Source organism: Ochotona princeps, chromosome 22 (genome assembly GCF_030435755.1).
Source record: "Ochotona princeps isolate mOchPri1 chromosome 22, mOchPri1.hap1, whole genome shotgun sequence".
Taxonomy (NCBI): Eukaryota; Metazoa; Chordata; class Mammalia; order Lagomorpha; family Ochotonidae; genus Ochotona; species Ochotona princeps.
In genome coordinates, this window is record NC_080853.1 from 18,912,772 (window position 1) to 18,924,999 (window position 12,228).

The 12,228-nt window shown below is 50.0% G+C and overlaps 1 protein-coding gene across 2 annotated transcripts in view; it reads left to right on the forward strand.

Annotated features, from left to right (window-relative positions):
* Positions 1-340: 340 nt before the first annotated feature.
* The window catches only part of COMMD7 (COMM domain containing 7), a 28,528-nt gene continuing 16,640 nt past the window's right edge, over positions 341-12,228 (forward strand). Inside the window, exons 1-3 of one of the 2 annotated variants that reach the window (XM_058679467.1) lie at positions 341-534; positions 11,032-11,082; positions 11,181-11,283. In XM_058679467.1, the coding sequence (XP_058535450.1) occupies positions 451-534; positions 11,032-11,082; positions 11,181-11,283 (238 nt within the window). In that variant the 5' untranslated portion in view covers positions 341-450. Of the gene's footprint in view, positions 535-11,028; positions 11,083-11,180; positions 11,284-12,228 lie in introns of both variants that reach the window. The other variant, XM_058679466.1, reaches the window with a different exon arrangement.

Below are 12,228 nucleotides of genomic sequence, written 5' to 3' on the forward strand. Positions count from 1 at the left end.
GCATGGTGCATCGGAATCAAGGAGTCATAACAGAGACCCCAGCAGTTGGTCATCGCCTGGTAATTTGCTATATACCAACTGCTTGCCATAAGTGTCTGTGGGAAGAATTCATCCCAGCCGGCACTCCTGGGGCATTTCACAGACAGGAAAACTGAGCTCCAGGAGAAGCCCAGCCTGTACCTAGGGGTCATCCCGCCGGCCATGGCAGGTGAATCAATGCCATGTAGGGTCGCACCGCTGTGCCTCAGCGCCATCAGTCAGGCACAGCTGATGCGCTGGTTTCCTGGCTGCCAGCGCGCCCCCGCCGCTGCCCGGGAGCGAGGGGGAGGAGCGCGGCCGTCGCCGTGGCGAAAGTGCGGCTGCGGAAGCGCGGCCAGGCCGGCGGCAGCGGCGCGGGACCAAGCTGAGGAGCTCCGCGGCTGCTTGCGGGGCCGGGACCAGGCCGGCACCATGGGCCGCCTGCACTGCACGCAGGACCCGGTGCCCGAGGCCGTGGGCGGCGACATGCAGCAGCTGAACCAGCTCGGCGCTCAGGTGGGCCGCGCGGCTTGGCTGGGGCGGCGGACGCCCGGGTCAGGGGTCTGAAGGGGGCGGCCTAGGGGCCTCCAGGAAGTTGGCAGCTGTGAGAGGCTGCCGGCGTGCGTTTGAGGAGTGTGAGGTGGACCGCGGTAGGCGGGGATTGTGGTCTGAGGAGAATTTGTGGAATCAAAAGGCCCAGTTCAAGCTGAGGGGTTCTGGGGACGGCGTAGGATACACGGGGACGGGACGAGGGGGCTTCGGGGTCCTAGAGGAGGGACGGAGGGGTCGTTGTGCCGCGGCTGAGGGAACGGGGGAGCCGAGGGCGCAGACGAAAGGCGCGGGGGCCTGGGGGCCGCTGGGCAGTGAGCGCTTTTGGAGGGAGCCCGGGGGTGGGGGCGGCCGAGGGGAAGCGGCATCCGAGGTGCGCATGGCTGGGCAGGCCCTGCGAGTGAGGGCAGTCCTGCTCGGAGTGAGGGGCGTGCCCGGAAGTGTGCACAGGGTGGACCCTGGCCGTGCGGGGCGGAGGCCGAGCCTTCCTCTCCGGATTCGGGCCCAGGCGCAGGCCAGGTCCTCCTTGGAGGATGCCTGCTGGAGCCAGCCGCCCGGGGGAACAGATTACAATGATTCCCGGCTCTGTTGTAAAGATACCTCAGTCTCCTATCTCAGTATCTGTCCCGGCTTCCTTCCCACATAGGTCTACACAGGTCTGTTTGTGGAGAAACAAACAAAAAAAAAACACCTAACTTACCAGTTTACTGATAAAGTAATAATAAAGATAGTGATGCTGGGGCATTTTCTTTTCTTTTCTTTTTTTTTTTTAAGATTTTATTATTATTGGAAAGCCAGATATACAGAGAGGAGAGACAGAGAGGAAGGTCTTCCATCCGATGTTTCACTCCCCAAGTGAGCCGCAACGGGCCGGTGCGCGCCGATCTAAAGCCGGGAACCAGGAAGCGCTTCCTGGTCTCCCACACGGGTGCAGTGTCCCAAACCCTTGGGCCGTCCTCAACTGCTTTCCCAGGCCACAAGCAGGGAGCTGGATGGGAAGTGGAGCTGCCGGGATTAGAACCGGCGCCCTTATGGGAGCCCGGGGAATTCAAGGCGAGGACTTTAGGCGCTAGGCCACACCGCCAGGCCCGGGGCATTTTCTTTTTAAAGACAGAATGACACAGGGAATTATTGCCCAATGTCCACAACAGCCCAGAGTGTGCCAAACTGCAAACTGAAGCCAGGAATCCCTGGGTCTCCCACAAGAGCCCAAGCTGTGTGGCCGCAACCTGCTGCCTTCCCAGGTGCATTAGCAGGGAGCTGATTGGAATTGCTGAGTAGCCAGGACTTGTACCAGGGCCTTCCAGTATAGATTATGGAATGCAAGATCCTAAGCAGCTTAACCCACTGTGTTCCAACACTAACCCTGCCAGATGAGTTCTAAGCTTGCATTGTCCAACAGAATAAACCCTGAGGGCCTGGCATCTTGGTTATCTTGGTTTAGCTCATTAAGCCTCTGCCAGCAGTGCTTGCATCCTATAAGGGTGCTGGTTCAAGTGCCCACTGCTTCACTTCTGAGACTGTGGCAAGGGGCCTCTTCAGCCGTATGGGAGAGCTGGAAGAAGCTCTTGGTTCCTGCCCTGTGCCTTTCCTAGCCTTGACTGCAGTGGTCTTTTGGGGAGTGAATGAGCAGGTGGAAGATTTTCTCAGGGAGGAAAAAAAAGAGGGAAATTGTGAGATATTTCTCCCCTCCCTCCACACTAATGTTATTAATTAATTAATTTAGAAAGCAGAATTACAGAGAGAAGTCATCTATCCTCTCGTTTACTCCACAAGTGGCTGCATCTTGCCTCGTAAAAACCAAGAACCAGGAACTCCATCCAGGCCTCCCGCGTGGATAGCAGGGGTCCAAGCACTTGGGCCTTCTGCTGCTGCTTTCCCAGGCACAGTGGGAGGGAGTTTGACCTCCCACTAAGTGGCCAGGAGGTCAGGACATGAAGCTGTGCCCACATGGCATCCTGGTGCTTGTAAGGTGAGGATTTAGCCATTGGTCATAGCACTGTATTTATTTATTTCAAACGTAGAGCGACGGAGAGGAAGCAGAGTGTGGTGTTCGATCTGCTGCCTCACTCACCAAAGGCAACAACAGGCATGGCGGGGCCAGGCTGAAGCTAGGACCTAGGAGCTCCATCTGGGTCTCTTTCATGAATGACAGGAACCTTAGCATGTAGGTATCTTTCTCAGTTTTCCTAGGCACATTAACAAAGAGCTGGGTTGGAAGAACAGCTGAGACGTGAAGTAATGCTTGGAGCTGGGAGGCCAGCACCCCAGGTGACTGTTTAACATGCTGTGCCATGACCTTGGCTCAGATATTTCACTTTTTCCTACTAAAATGTCCTAAATCTGGGATGTATTTGAGACTCACTGTGCTTCTCTTGTGCTGTGTGGCTGGGAGCTGCTGGTCTGGACAGGGCAGTGGCAGGTGCTATCTTACTCATGTTTTACAGAGCGGAAAAAGGGTTCAGGGACATTGGTTGACCTGCTTAAGGTCAGGCCTTCAGAACTGAAGACTGGATGTCAGCTGGCAAAGCCCGAGGAAGAGTTAACTTGGTGTTTCCTTGACATCTGCTAAAATGCTAAGGGGTTGAGAACCCGAGCTCACCTCCAACATGAGAGGAATGGAAGATGTGAGCCTGTCCCTTTACTGTTGGGGCTTGAATCATTTTCTTCTTTCTTTTCAGATATATTTATTTTTATGGGAAATTCAGATTTACAAAGAGAAGGGGAGACAGAAAGATCTTCCATCAGGGGAGGAGACTTGGGGTTGGGGTAGGGGAAATCCCAAGGCCTATGGAACTGTATCATAAAATGATAATAATAATAAAATTAAAAATAAATAAATGAATCTTAAAAAAAAAGATCTTCCAACTGCTGGTTCACTCCCCAAGTGGCTATAATAGCCGGAGCTGAGCTGACCCTAAGTCAGGAGCCAGGAGCTTCTTCTAGGTCTCCCATGCAGGTACAGGGTCCCAAGGCTTTAGGCCATCCTCAACTGCTTTCCCAGACCACAAGCAGGGAGATGGATGGGAAGTGGAGTAGCCAGGACACAAACATGTACATGTAAGGCGAGGACTTTAGCCACTAGGATACCACATCAGGCCCTTGACGCATTTTCTAATTCCAAAACACCAAATTTTTGTTTTCACAAAGGCAGAAACCTTACACGTTTCTTAAATTGGCACTTTGTTTTTTAATTTATATTTACTTATCTATTTATTTTTAAGATTTATTTTGATTGGGAAATCAGCTTCACAGAGAGGAGAGACAGAGAAAGATCTTTCATCTGCTGATTCACTCCCCAAGTGACTGCAAAGGCCGATGCTGTGTCAATTGAAACCAGGAGCCAGGAGCTTCTTCCAGGTCTCCCATGTGGGTACAGGGTCCCAGGTCTTTGGGCTGTCCCCCACTGCTTTTGCAGGTCACAAGCAGGGAGCTGGAAAGGAAGTGGAGCAGCCGGGGTATGAACCTGTGCCCATATGGGATCCTGACACATGCAAGGCGAGGACTTTAGCTACTAGTCTATCCTGTAGGACCTGATACCTTGTTATTTGAAATGGTACCTTTTAGAGACCATAGTAACACTGCTGAGTGCAGGAAGCCTTGCTGTTTGAGCCATTGAGCTGAGTCATTTGAGCCATGCGCCTGCCTTTGCTGGATGCAGGCTTCTGCACACACCTCTCTGATAGCTGAAGGACTTCCAGTCTACCGCCCAGGCCTCAAGGACCAGCAAGCCATTGTGTTCACTTGGGGTCACCTTTTCAGTCCATGGATATTTGCCAAATAGCTCCTAAACTGTAAACCGTGAGTTTTAGGAAGTCATAATGAGCACCGTTCGTTGTCCTGGACAGCTTGTGACCAGCCAGTGCAGGTCAGAAAGGGGAAAACCAGAGGCCAGCGTTGTAACCAAGTGGGTCAAGCCATTGTGGCCTGTGATGTTGGCATCCCCCATGACATCCAGTCCTGCTGGTCCACTTCTGATCCCATTCTCTGCCAACATGTCTGAGAAAACAGTGCAAAATGGCCCAAGTCCTTGGGCCCCTGCTGCTTGCATGGGAAAGCCAAGAGAAGCTCTTTGCTCCTGGCCTTTCTTATTTTTTTTTTTTAAAGATTTATTCAGTTTATTACAAAGCCAGATATACAGAGAGGAAGAGAGACAGAGAGGAACATCTTCTGTCCGATGATTCACTCCCCAAGTGAGCCGCAATGGGCCGGTGCACGCCGATCTGAAGCCGGGAACCAGGAACCTCTTCCAGGTCTCCCATGCGGGTGCAGGGTCTCAATGTACTGGGCCGTCCTCAACTGCTTTCCCAGGCCACAAGCAGGGAGCTGGATGGGAAGTGGAGCTGCCGGGATTAGAACCGGCGCCCACATGGGATCCCGGGGCGTTCAAGGCGAGGACTTTAGTCGCTAGGCCATGCCGCCAAGCCTGCTCCTTCTCTCTCAATAATTCTTCCTTTCCAATAAAAATGAATAAATCCTAAAAAAAAAAAAATACAGATCTATGCTTGCTAAACAGGGATAATATCCATGATACACGTTTTTACATCTTCTTTGTAAAAAGGGAAAAATTCTAAAGACATTCATACATTTACTGATAATTGAAGATTTTTTCTATCAAATACAAAAATATTAAAATAACTTTTGAGCTTAAGAGAAATATACTTTAGTTTCATACGTCTGGATACTGTCCAACTTTCCTGTGTGTTCTGTTCTCATCCCTCGAAGTGACAGAATCATGGAGTCTGTGTCTTCTTCATTATATTTTTTGAATTTACTCTCTTATTACCTAAAAATTGATGATTTAAACATCTACCAATTTGCCAAGGTTCACATTAGTTAGGATTGTTCACGGATGTCAGTGAGCACAGTTTAGGGACTATAGTGCTTCTCTGTCTTCTTTGTTGATTTTTAAAGATTAATCTGAACAGCAAAGCTACAAAGACAGGAGAGACAGAGAGGGAGAGAGCTTCCATCTCCTGGTTCACTCCCCAAATGGTTGCGATACCTGGAGCTGGGCCCATACAAGGCTAGGGGCAAGGGCCTGGCATGATAGCGTAGCGGCTAAAGTCCTCGCCATGTACATGCCAGGATCTCATATGGGTGCCAGTTCTAATCCAAGCAGCTCCACTTCCCATCCAGCTCCCTGCTTGTGGCCTGGGAAAGCAGTCAAGGATGGCCCAAAGCCTTGGGTCCCTGCACCCACGTGGGAGACCTGGAAGAGCTCCGGGCTTCAGATTGGCATAGCACTGGCCATTGTGGCCGCTTGTGGAGTGAATCATCGGACAGAAGATCTTCCTCTCTGTCTCTTCTCCTCTCTATATATTTTATTTTGCAATAAAAATAAATAAATCTTAAAAAAGAAATAAAGGGGGCCCGACAGCGTGGCCTAGCGGCTAAAGTCCTCGCCTTAAACGCCCCGGGATCCCATATGGGCGCCAGTTCTAATCCCAGCAGCTCCACTTCCCATCCAGCTCCCTGCTTGTGGCCTGGGAAAGCAGTCGAGGACGGCCCAGTACATTGGGACCCTGCACCCGCGTGGGAGACCTGGAAGAGGTTCCTGGTTCCCGGCTTCAGATCGGCGTGCACCGGCCCATTGCGGCTCACTTGGGGAGTAAATCATCGGACGGAAGATGTTCCTCTCTGTCTCTCCTCCTCTCTGTCTCTCCTCCTCTCTGTATATCTGACTTTGTAATAAACTGAATAAATCTTTCAAAAAAAAAAAGAGAGAGAAGGAGCAAGATCTTCCATCTGCCAGTTCACTCCCCACATAGCTGCAACAGCCAGACCTAAGTGAGTTAGAAGCCAGCAGCCTTGGAGCTTCTTCTGGCTCTCTCATGTGGGTGCAGGGGCCAAGGACTTGGGTCATCTTCTACTGCGTTCTGAGTGAGTGAGGTACACAGTATCAGGGAGTTGGATTGAGCCAAGACTCAAACTAACATTCATATGGAATGTTGGCATCGCAGGCAGCCGCTTAACATGCTAAACCATAGCACTGGTCTCATGTATTCCTTTATTTTTAAAGATTTATTTTTATTGCAAATTCAGATATACAGAGAGGAGAGATAGAGAGGAAGATCTTCCGTCTGATGATTCACTCCCCAAGCGACAACGGCCCGTGCTGTACCAATCAGAAGCCAGGAGCCAGAAACTTTCTTCAGGTCTTCCATGAGGGTGCAGGGTCCCAAGAATTTGGGCCGTCTTCGACTGCTTTCCCAGGTCACAAACAGGGAGCTGGATGGGACATGGAGCTGTCAGGATTAGAACCGGTGCCTATATGGGATCCTGGTGCTTGCAAGGTGAGGATTTTAGTCACTAGGCTATTGCGCTGGGCCCATTACAGATTTTTTTGAAATTTTGTTTAGTTGAGAAGCATAAAGAAAGCTTCACTTCCCAAATACACAAAATGGCAGTAAGAAGGCATGTAATAGTGCCAAAGGGAGTGTCAGGGCTCGAACTCAATCCAGGTGTCTCACGGGGTGACAAGAATCCATCAGAGCCATGGCTGCTGCCTCTTAGGGATGCTACACTGGCAGGGAGCTGGCACGTGCAATACGAGGACTTTAACCACTAAGCTATTGCGCTGGGTCCAAAAAGCAGTGTTTTAAAGTGTGCTTTAAATGTGTTTAAATTAGAAGATTAATTGTTCAATGAGAATGCAGTGGAGGGTGGCTTAAGTCCTTGGGGCCCCTGCACCCACGTGAGAGACCCAGAAGGAGCTCTTGACTTTAGATTGGCTCAGCTCTTGCCATTGCAGTCCTTTGGGAAATGAAACAGTGGGTGGAAGATCTCTGTCTCTCTTCCCTACAAATCTGGCTTATCTCTTTGGTGAAAAATAGATCTGTTTTTTTTTTTTTAATGGTTTTCCTTTGAAACATTTAGGAAGGAGATAGTTTGGCAATGGAATTACTGGGCCATGGAGTACAACCACTTAAAAAAATGTATTGTGGGGCCCAGCGGCGCGGCCTAGCGACTAAAGTCCTCGCCTTGAACGCCCCGGGATCCCATATGGGCGCCGGTTCTAATCCCGACAGCTCCACTTCCGATCCAGCTCCCTGCTTGTGGCCTGGGAAAGCAGTTGAGGACGGCCCAAAGCTTTGGGACCCTGCACCCGTGTGGGAGACCCGGAGGAAGTTCCTGGTTCCTGGCTTCGGATCGGCATGCACCAGCCCGTTGTGGCTCACTTGGGGAGTGAAACATCAGATGGAAGATCTTCCTCTCTGTCTCTCCTTTTCTCTGTATATCTGGCTTTGTAATAAAAAATAAATAAATCTTTAAAAAAATGTTTTGTGAAATCACTTTGTCGTAGGTAGGGGTGCCCTGGCTTTTCCCCTGGGCGGGCAGAGCCTGTGTGCTTCCTGTACTTTGGCCAGCTCTGGTGTCCTCCTCCAGTGTTGTTTGCAAGAGCTGATAAGTGGAGAGTGGGTCCCTGTTTTCCTGACCTGCATTTGTCTAGTCCAGAGTGACCTTGACTGTCTGTTGGGTGAGAGTACTTGAGATCCTTAGACCCTAATGGTCCCAACAGGAGGGGGAAACATTCCAGGAGAAGATCCATCCAACAGATACCATGCACTTAACATAGCTGAGGTGCTGTGATAATGCTGAGCAGCTCAAGGAACCATCTCAGCTCAGGCAGGCTGTGTTCCTTATCAAAGGGGAAGAGACAAGGCGTCCATAGGTGAAGTTTGGGGAGGAGGCCGAAGAAATTGTATATCTGAGTGGGCCTCCAGCTTTCTTCTGCTGCTTTTTTATTCTCTCTCTCTTTTACCTGGTCTTTTATTTTCAAAGTTTGCAGAAGTTTCCTTTCTTTTCTTTTTAAAGATTTATTTATTTATTTATTTTTATTGCAAAGTCAGATATACAGAGAGGAAGATCTTGTGTCCGATGGTTCACTCCCCAAGTAGCCACAACGGTCAGAGCTGTGCCAATCCGAAGCCAGGAACCTGAAGCCTCCTTCACATCTCCCACGCGGGTACAGGTTCCCAAGGCCTTGGCCCAGCCTCAACTGTTTTCCCAAGCCACAAGCAGGGAGCTGGGTGGGAAGCAGGGATGCTGGGATTAGAACCGGTGCCCGTATTCAATCCTGGAGCATTCAAGGCAAGGACTTTAGCTGTTAGGCTATTGCGCTGGGCCTGACATATTTGTTTTTATTAGAAACTCACATTTACAGAGAAAAGGAGAGACAGAGAAAAAGAGAGGCTCATTCACTGGCTCACTCCCCACAGGGCTGCAATGGCCAGAGCTGAGCTGATCTGAAGCCAGGAGCCAGGAGCTTCTTCTGGGTGTTCCACATGTATGCTGGGGCATGAAATGACACCTGTATGAGCTACTGCATCGGCCTTAAGAGATTTTATCTTATTTTGTATCACTTGGATCACTTAAATAAAACCTTACCCATAAATTACTCTTATAATTTTACAACCTATTTTTGTATATTTTTAAATGCATTTTAGAAGAAAATTGTACAAAGCACTGTCAGGAATGTATAGAGAATTTAGCAGAAGAGGCAGGTGTGTTTGTAGACTTTGATTTAAAGTGCTAAGGGATCCACTTAGTGTTTTTGCTTGTTTGTTTTTCATATATTAAGTTCCTCTTGGAAGGTGGGCAGAGGGCCTGGTGCTCCAGTTATATGATTGTGGCTCCAGTCCTTGCTGCAGCTTGCTTAACTTCCAGCTATACCCTCTGCTGGAGGCTTTGGCTTTAGTTCTCTGCAAGATGGCTGTCACCTCTGTCCTCCCTGTGGGGACTAAAACTCCAGGCTCTTGAGCTTGCCCAGGTTCGCAGGAGTGGTCAGGGGTATCACTTTGGTCCACGTCTGGGTCTTTTGCTGATTTATATATTTATCTACCACCACCACCCTCCATTCTCACCCCATGGCTACGCCACCATTTTTAGAAAAGCAGAGAGAGAGGCAAGTGCCTCCAACAGCCAGACGGGGTCATGTCAAAAGCAAGACCTCAGAACTCAGTTTGGGTCCCCAATGAAGAAGTAAGCGCATAAATACTTGAGGCAGGGGGCACATTAGCAGGAAGGTGGATGCAAAGTGGGGAAGCAGATCCAGGTGCTCCAGTGTGACTGTGGCCTTCCCAGGCAGCAACTTACGTTGTGCCAAACAGCAGCCCCTCGCAGGAGGGGTTTAAACTCTGGCATTTCAGTTTCCCCGACTCTGCTGTAATTCTGTGCCCTTGAGTGCAGGTGTAGGAAATTAACAATTGCTATCCGCATGTGCTCAGCCTGCTGCAACAGCCTTGACTGGATGGCTCCCACGGCCGGGTTTCCCACTGCTCTGGAGGTCAGAGGGCCGGGGTCAATGCCTAGCGTGTTTCTGGTGAGAGTTTGCTGTCCACCTTGCAGATGGCTACCTTCCTGCTGGACCGTCACATGGCGAGAGAGAAAGAGAACATTCTGCAGTCTTTTCCTCCTCAAGGGTAACAGCCCTGTGGGGATTGCAGCGCCACTCCAGGCTGTCATTTAACCTCCTATCACCTCCCAGGCCTGTCTCCAAGTGCAATCGCCTTGCAAGTCAGGGTTTTAGCATGTTGACTGTCACCTCCCCACAAAAAACATCAGCAGGCAGTCCTTAACCACGCAGTGCCAATAAGGAAAGGTTAACATACACAAAACAGGTGCTTTCTAACACACTGACACTGCACAACGAAGTGTTACAGTTGACCATTGTGCTGTGTAACAAAATGTGTAGTGTTGGGCCTGGTGCGATGGCCTAGTGGCTAAAGTCCTTGCCTTGAACGCACTGAGATCCTATTTGGGTGCTGGTTCTAATCCCAGCAGCCCCGCTTCCCATCCAGCTCCCTGCTTCTGGTGGGAAAGCAGTAGAGAACGGCCCAAAGCCTTGGGACCCTGTACCAAATGGGAGACCTGGAGGAAGTTCCTGGTTCCTGGCCGGATCAGCACAGCACCAGCCGTGGTTGGTTGTGGTCACTTGGGGAGTGAATCATCAGACAGAAGGTCTTCCTCTCTGTCTCTCCTCCTCTCTGTATATCTGACTTGCAATAAAAATAAATAAATTTTAAAAATATGTAGTGTGAGGATGCCCTAGGAAATGTGGAAAGACAAAACAGAAAACCCATCCAAAGTCACCCCCAGGGAAGTCACAGCTCCTAATTGTCCGGTGAGCTCCCTTTTAGATCATTTCTCTATATGTGTGGGTATGTGTGGTGTGTGTGAATGGCACATGCATCATGTGTGTTTTGACCCTACAAATGTATGTGTACATAGTCTCCCAGTGTCTGTCTCCTAAATAGCCCAGTAAAAGGTTCTTCATTTTTTCTTCGGCAATAGATCTGTTGACCTTAGCAGCGGGTAGTAGGCGTTTTAACTTGATGGCCACCACGTTGAGTCCCAGTGCCTGCCCTGGTTCCTTTCCCTCGAGGGTCTGCGGCTGGTGGAGGCGGCTCTGGCCAGAAGCTGCCGTTTTACTGATGCTCTGTGGTTTTCTCTCCGCAGCAGTTCTCAGCCCTGACAGAAGTGCTTTTCCACTTTCTCATGGAGCCCAAGGAGGTAAAGTGCTTTGATACAGAGAGTGCCTAGGTGCGGGTGGGTGAGTGATCCTGTCAGGCTTAGGAAGTGACAGGCCTGGATTGTGCTGTCCTTGGCAGGTGGAAAGGTTCCAGGCTCAGCTCTCTGCGTTTGCCACTACTCATCAGATCAGCCCGGGCCCGCTCCGAAGCATCGTGAAAAGCCTCCTCCTGGTCCCCAGTGGTGAGTAGCTTCTCACGGCCCCAGGGGGAAGGCCATGGCTTCACTCAGGCATGCCCAGGGCACAGAGCCAGCATTTGTCGCAAGCCAGACATGGGTGGGGCTCGCAGTCTAGGGCCGGGACCCAAGTGAATAGGTACATACAGTACATGCACTGAACACGTACATTCCTTTTTACCCCCTCAGTCTTTATTACCTTAGCAATACAGTCTAACAACTATTTACGTGGCATTTGCAATACGTTCAGTATCATAAAGTAATCTAGAGATAACTTCAAGTGTACAGGAGGATGTGTGTAGGTCATTGTATGTCACATGGAAATACTGTGTCATCAGATGTAGGGCACTGGGGTGTCTGGAAGTTGGTATCTGAAGAGTGTCTTGAACCAAGTCGCGGGACAGCTGATGGAGGGCCCATGCCCAGCAGCCAGCCTGAGAGTTCAGCCAGCCTCTTCCAGGAAGTCCCCACTTTAACTATCTAAGGCTTGTGTTTTGCATGTTTTTTTTAAGGATTTATTTATTTTTATTGCAAAGTCAGATATACAGAGAGGAAGAGAGACAGAGAGGAAGATCTTCCGTCTGATGATTCACTCCCCAAGTGACTGCAAAGGCCGATGCTGTGTCAATCCGAAGCCAGGAACCAGGAAGCCCCTCCAAGTCTCCCATGTGGGTACAGGGTCCTAAAGCTTTGGGCCATCCTCAACTGCTTTTCCACCAGAAGCAGGGAGCTGGATGGGAAGCGGGGCTGCTGGGATTAGAACCAACACCCAAATGGGATCTCAGCGCGTTCAAGGCAAGGACTTTAGCCACTAGGCCATCACGCTGGGCCCTTGCATGTTGTTTAATTTTCTACTTCTGGCAATTAATTGTCATTGAATTTTTTTTTTAAGATTTATTTTATATTTTTATTACAAAGTCAGATATACTGAGAGGAGGAGAGACAGAGAGG